General features: G+C 39.6%; 1 protein-coding gene across 1 annotated transcript in view; it reads left to right on the top strand.

The window, feature by feature from the left end:
* The window catches only part of IPPK (inositol 1,3,4,5,6-pentakisphosphate 2-kinase), a 17498-nt gene extending 10665 nt beyond the window's left edge, over positions 1 to 6833 (top strand). The window contains exons 7-12 of the mRNA XM_009881354.1: positions 391 to 463; positions 1499 to 1778; positions 2896 to 3046; positions 4536 to 4638; positions 5111 to 5190; positions 6238 to 6833. Of these exons, the coding sequence (XP_009879656.1) occupies positions 391 to 463; positions 1499 to 1778; positions 2896 to 3046; positions 4536 to 4638; positions 5111 to 5190; positions 6238 to 6463 (913 nt within the window). The 3' untranslated portion in view covers positions 6464 to 6833. The remainder of the gene's footprint in view (positions 1 to 390; positions 464 to 1498; positions 1779 to 2895; positions 3047 to 4535; positions 4639 to 5110; positions 5191 to 6237) is intronic.
* Positions 6834 to 7168: the final 335 nt, after the last annotated feature.

Here is a 7168-nt window from a genome sequence, read left to right as displayed (position 1 = left end):
AATCTGCATTACAGATTTCTTTCTCGGATTTCTTTGCCTTTCACTGTAGTATTAAGGATAATCAATGCCTGCTTGTCTGACATTTTACAGGGATTATTTTTGGTGCTGTATACCTCTTTACAACTATTTCAGGAATCAGAATTGCTTAATAATGTACTGGTGCCTTTTGCTACGTAGCATTAAACCTTAAGAGCTGCTTAGTTTACTCAGATTTGAAGTTCTAATTGCAAATAGTCACTTTATCTTTGCAGTGACTTCAGTGTGAGCAGTGTGCTTTTAACAGGTGTGTTCACTTCAGGTGCCCAATTCTGATTCCGTAGAACTCTCCAGGCATAGCTGTAAACATCTTAAGGCTGTGATAAAACATTCTTGGATTTATTTTTTTCCTAGAAATAAACAGAGAATGCACTTTGCTTTGAAGAGCTTATTACAGGAGGCACAGAACAACTTGAAAATATTTAAGGTAAACAATCAAATCTCTCTGCTTGCTTTTTTTGCCTTGGCTTTTAAACAACTTGACTTCAGCATCTGAAGAGTCAAGACCCTACTTCAAACCTACCTAATCAGCACCATCGGTATTGGACCCCACCAAAACAAGAGAACAGGAAAATTCTTAGTTAGATTTCAGGTTAGGACATAGTTTCAGGGAGTCATAGTTTCAGGGAAGTCATAGTTTCGCAGACCTACGTAGTCAGAAAGAATTGCCAGGAAACAACTAATAGAAAAGGCCTTTTAAAGATGACCAGAGTTTTAAAATGTTACGTGCTTCTTCACGAGGAAGAAGATAGAGAACTTCGCGTGTTGCTGCAACTATTTTTAGAAATTACTGTTAGAGCATTCATGCAACCGTGTGTTGCATGACACACACAGTGTGCCTCACCGAGGAAGTTACCTTTTCTATGGAAGTAATGTAGGAAAAATATAAAGCAGTAACTGATGGCTTATGCAGATTTTCAGAGCAATTCTAGGAAATGAGATTCTTTACAACTTATTTCTAGTATTAAAGAAACTATGTGAATTACTTAAACTTGCATGAACTGTCCTCTGGTTTTTTTTCTATTAGTACAGGTAACTATCACACCTTTTCTGTCCCTTTTTATAGCCTTCTGTTTGCCAATTTAGCTTTTAAAAGAAGGTTGTTTCACATGGTGCTTTTTCCCTACGGACGTGATTCAGAAAGAAGCGGTAGGAAAATATGCTCAGTATCGCTTCACTTCTGTTATTCTGATTACTTACAGTTGATTAAGTTGGGAAAGAAGCACTTGACTTAAATGGGCTTTTTGGTCCCAACTCAAAGGTGGTCACCTGTGGTAGCTAATTAATCTTGAGGGCAAACCTGTAAGAGATTGGGAATGTGTGTGTTTGTATGGAGACTGTTACACTAATACACTCTTCTGTGCTATGTGTCTTTAAAATCTGATGCTTTGATTAACTAAGTACGAATAACTGGATTTTGTGAAGTGCCTAAATCTTTTTTTTTTTTCCTTCTCATTTTCAGAATGGGGAACTAATTTATGGCTGTAAAGATGACCAGGACTGTGTCTCTGACTGGAACGAACTTGCGCGTCACTTAAAACCTTTCTTTTTTCCTTCCAATGGGTTGGTCAGTGGACCACACTGTACAAGGACAATTGTTAAAGAACTAATCCACGTTATAACTATGACGCTACTAAGTAGTACTGATGCCTGCAGGGCAGGTGATATGAAGACAGTTCCTGTTTCACAAGGACGAAGCTACTGTGAAGCAAGTGCTTTTAATAAGGAGCTAGTAAGAAATGGTAAGAGGTAATTTCTTGAGCACTGTCAATAATAACTGTTACCACCATGTAACGATGCAGATCTTTGCCTCTTGTTTGCTCTGTAATACTGATATGAGAAGGGAAACAGAGGAGTCTTAGTAATGTTTTAAAAATGAGTTCCGAGCTGCATAACTGTTAGATAATTGTTTTTAATATGACCTCGTAGTGAGCACTTTTATCCCTGATGACAGGGATAAAAATAAGTTCAGAAGGTAGTGGAGGAAAAATAGAAAAAAATACCAGTTTGAGCTGATAACTGTCATGTTTCAAACTAGTGGGGAATTTTTATGTTGTATGTGATTATGTACGCTGCTCTGGTTGGTTTTCTGCATGGCCCCTGTTTCTTGCCCTTCCCTGCTCCTCCTGTCAGCCCTCACCAGCGAGGGTGTAGCTCGTTTTCTTTTCTTCTACTTCTTCACTCCTGGTAAAGAGACAGGTATGAATACTGGAGGGAAAAGAAATGGGAAGTGAGAGTTGGAAAACTGTACATCATGCTTATTCCTCAGTGCATAAGTTTTGTAAAGCTCTAATTATTCAAGATGCTGCTAAGTTATCCTAATTATACAAACAGCGTGTTTCTCACTCTACTTTTGAGGAAGATCTTTTTCATTGCTGGTTGGGTTTGTTGTATTGTGTGGAGACAGAGCTATCTTACAGAAATGATAGCAACACAAATCTGTTTATACTACATTAAAAAGACCCAAGATCTGAATGCTAAATTACTTTCTTCCAACAGTTCATACTGGTGAAAGTGGTGGGTTCAAACTCGTGACAAAATTCTCTTGTAGACTCAAACAAGTAGATTGCGCAGGAAGTGTGTGGGGTCTGGGTTTGGTTTTTGGTTTTTTTTTTTTTTTTGAGTAGAGTTGTAGACCAGGTGTCTTGTTCGGCAGTCACATGTGCTGTTTAAACGTGCAGGTAAGTGCATGCACTGGCACACTAGTGTTCGGAAAACGAAGTGTTTTGGTTTGGGTTTTTCCCCTGTGATTGGTCTAAGAAGGATTATTTGAATTTGCTTTGTGAACAAACACATGTAGTGGCAAAATGAAACAGAGACACTTATGTCTGCCTTATTTGAAAATACATTTTCTTCTAGGTAAACATAAATTGGAAAGCTCTGGCTTACCCAGGGGTTGTCTCCTTTATAAAACCCTTCAGGCTCAGATGCTTGACATGCTGGATATTGAAGGACTCTATCCTTTGTACAGTAGAGTTGAACAGTACTTGGAGGAATTTCCTGAAGAGAGGTAAGATTTGACGGCTTTGCTTTTCGGTTCTGATTAAGTAGGTATGCAGCCAAGATGGGCTCTATGCAGCCCCACCCACTTGTTCTCTCTTGTTATGTTGTATACAGCCTTCCTTCATGGTATGGCATATTCTGAATTTCTAACTTGAAATGCCAGATAAAATAATAAAAGATGAGTTTTATTGTTAAAAGTATTGATTGTCAGTCACTTTGACCTGAATTTTTAAGTAATGCGTATGGGAAGTTCACAACAGGGTAAGAGAGAAAATGCCCTGTTCCGTAGTAGTAGAGGTTATGTATTTGAGGAAAGATCCCGTAAAGTGGATGGTTGGTTTCTCCTGTCTTCAGTACCTGCAGAGCTAGGACTGTATCTGCAGTAATGATGACATTTTCACAGTTGTTCTCAAAAGTATATTGGCTTACCTACAACCTGCCCTTTAAAACCCTGAATTTGATATGCAGCAGCGGTCCAGCCTGTGCCTGCAACACCTTAGGGAAGGTGTGAGTGGATAATGGCCCGGTATCTGCTGCTGCCCAGCCCACCCCCGTTGTGTGATTCTAACCCACATCACAAGCTATCACATCATACTTGAGGCACAAGAATCTTTACCTTATGGTATTTCTTGCCTGGTGAAGAAATACCGGGCATTGCAAGCGGCTACATTTGTTCTCAAATATAGTTATAGTAATAATTGCTCTTAAAAGGCTTGATTTAGATGTGTCTGACGTTCCCAGGCTGTAATTTGCCTGTGGTTCCGCCGTAGCTCACAGGAGGGCACTCTGGCTTCACTTGCAAGACGCTGCTGCTTGCGCTCCCCCTGCTCCTCGGGCTCCCGCTGGAGTTATCTTGTGGGCGATGGGGTGGCCTTAGCTTCTGTGTAAACCACTTGCAGTGTGGCTTCCTTGTTTAGTTATACATTAAATATCTTGAAAATATATTCTTTCATCCGTGCGGTGTTTGTGTGCTGCAAACTCTGCTTTTATGGGTTCAGCTTTTCAGCAAGAGTTTGGGTATTTAAGCCATCCCCTTGTTAGCACACACTGGGAAGCTGGGGACAGAGCAGGGCCTTGTCAGGTAAGAGTATACCCCCAGTATTTTCCGCAAGGCTTCTGGGAGCTCCTGCAAACTGTTACAAAGTTTGAAACTTAACCCATTATGCAAAAAAATACTGTTCTTGTAGTGATTATCTACAAGTATATCTTGTAGTGATACACAGGTGGATTGATTAAGAATGATTTCTGTTTAAAAAAAAAAAAAAAAAAAAGCCCAACAAAAAAAACAAAACCACCAAATCCTAAACAGCATATCTTAAATGATATGAGAATAATGGGTACTGGTTGTAGCGTTAGATCTTTGAGTATTGACCTGTTGCTGTGTTTTATCGGTGTTATTGTTCATTTGTTCTAATTGGAGTATGTGGGCTGCTGAAGAAGGATCTCGCTGAAAATGACCTTGGCTGTCTGTAAATCTTCTTTTAAAATTTATTTAGAAGTACATTACAGATAGATGGACCTTACAATGAAGCATTTTACGAGAAGCTGCTAGATCTTTCAACTGAAGATGATGGGACAGTAGCATTTGCATTAACAAAGGTACTTTTCCTGTGCATGTTGTTGAAGCTTATTTAGTCTGTCAGTTTTACTAAATAGCTGTCTAACGGGAAGGGATGGTTAGCGTGTGAGCGTCGCCGCTGGCTTCTCGGAGGGCTGGACGGTTAAAGTTCTTAATTGTGCCAGGGTAGCAGAAGCAGTTAAAACCAAACGTGTTTAGCACCAGTTCTTGAGAGAAAAGTAAAACTGGTTATTTCCTTCCTAGACCAAGGAAGCATTTGTGTGAATTGGTGCTGTGTTTTGGCCTTCCAGAAAAGTATCTGTAGGAAATAAACATGAGTCTTGTACAGGATGCTGTAAAACCACTTGCTCCAGCAAACCATCTGTTACAGAGATAATTTCCAGCTCTTAAAGTACCAACATGCTAATATACTGAGTATACTAGTGCCTTTTATAAAGAACAGTACAAAATACAAATATAATAGAAAATGCCTGTCATTTTTATGTTGTATAGGTGCAGCAGTATAGAATAGCAATGACCGCTAAAGACTGCTCCATCATGATTGCCCTTTCTCCCTGTCTGCAAGACGAATGGTAAGAGATACCTGCTTGTGAATGACTCCTAAACACGGGTTAGAAGTTGAAGATGCATTTGCACAGTTCAGGCAATTGAAGTAACTGTTAAAAAAAAGTAGGCTGGGGGCGGGGGGGGGGAGTTGCGTCCAGATATTTGGCTGTGAGCACATGAGTAACAGAGTTCTGCTTTAAGACATGTAGGACAAATGTCTGTTTCTAAAAAATTTTAAGTTGATAAAAAGCGTTAAGGTTTTCTATTTATTCCTTTCTTGAAATTTGAATTGACTGTTCATAGTAGATAGATTGCGCAATTTTAACTAGGTAGTTTTACTGCCTTGGTGTCCTCGTGAGAGGTTTTTCAAGATGACTTGCCTTTAACTGCCTTATTAGAAGTCTTTAAGCACATCAATACAAACAAGGCAATAATCAAGAGGTGACATCTTTCACTGTAAGGCACTATAATGCCCATTTTGACTTGTGTCAGCAGTAATAGCCTGCTCTTATGGAGGGGACTTCGCTTTACCAAAGCCGTATTTGTAGAGAATATTGTTTCCTGTGTTTGCCCTGTAGTTGATCCGTGCCTTGGATGAAACGTTCGTGATGGAGATGACTTGTGCAGTGGCTGACAGAGTAGAACGCCCTCCGTCCTTCAGTATGCTCAGACACTAGTTCTGATACTTAATTTGTATTACCTTGAACCTAAAGTAGGAGTTGCAGTGATTCTTTCTGCGTCTGCAAGTTAATCAGGCTGTTGCTTTGCATGCATACCCCCTACAACCAGCTTAGATTTGCTGAACACAAAGACACAGTAATTGAGAGTCATGTTTTGACTTAAACTGTGTGGAAGCTGAAAGGAAAAGCAGAGGCACCAGCAAGTTCACTCTAAGACTGGTTAGCTGCAGCTGTAGTTTCCTAAAGGCTACATTAGCTGAAGTTTATTTTCTCAGGCTCTCATGAAAGGTACAAGATAAACACTTGAGTCACTTGTGCAAGGGGACTCGGGATACACAAATGAAAAACGCTGGATTTGGTGACTCAAATGTGCAATACGGTTTTGTTTTGCAGCTCCGAGCAGAGACCTGTGGTACTAACGTCCAAATCAAGATTCAGCTTTTCTGTTTCTGTCCTGGACCTCGATCTAAAACCATATGACAGCATTCCTCATCAGTACAAACTCGATGGCAAGATAGTAAACTATTATTTGAAGAATGTACAGGCCAAAGATGACCCAGTTATGTCCAGTCTCTTCAAGGAGAACGAAGACTGCACATTAGTTCTCCATAAAGTGTAACTGTTTCTTTAAGGTTACTGTTATTTGAACACATTAGAAAGTGAAAGATTAATGGAATACAATTATGGTGATTTTTTTTTTTCCTGTTGTGTTCAGTGCATTTTTCAGCTGTGAATGTTTTTGCTTTAAGACATGATTTCTAATTTGTATGCCTTTTCAAAGACATGGAATAGCACTAAAACACACACTTGCTATATAACCTTAATGAATGTATTTAGTATGACAGAACAGGTAATGTGCCATACCTTGGAACTAGAGGAGAGATCAAATTAATACTGAAAGTCTACTTGCTTAGAATTGAAAGAGCACAGAATTGAAGGTTTTCCTGAAGTATTGCACTAACATAGAAAGCCTAATTACTAACAAGAGAATTGCCTTGGAGCTTGCGCGTGAGTCTCACTCGTACCTACTAGGAAGAGGGAATGCTCTGACAAAGCCTTGTACAAAACTGTAGCATTAAGTCCACTGAACACAGCTGAAGTGGCTACTCAAGTGTTAGTGATCTACGGAACAACTACTGTGTTACTGCAGAACGCTCTTAAGTACTAATGTGTGAGATGATTAAGAACACCAGACTGCCTCCAGAAGTTTTGGGATCACCTTGTATCTACCTAAAGCTTCTGAAACTAAGGGAAAAGGGTTAAAGGTAAGCATCTTCGAATTTTATGTGATAGCTTAGCTCATCTGACATACTGGTCTTCTATT

This window comes from Charadrius vociferus, unplaced genomic scaffold (assembly GCF_000708025.1).
Source record: "Charadrius vociferus isolate BGI_N301 unplaced genomic scaffold, ASM70802v2 scaffold550, whole genome shotgun sequence".
NCBI lineage: Eukaryota > Metazoa > Chordata > Aves > Charadriiformes > Charadriidae > Charadrius > Charadrius vociferus.
Note: the sequence above shows the minus strand (reverse complement) of the source record. Positions and strands in the feature narration are given on the sequence as shown.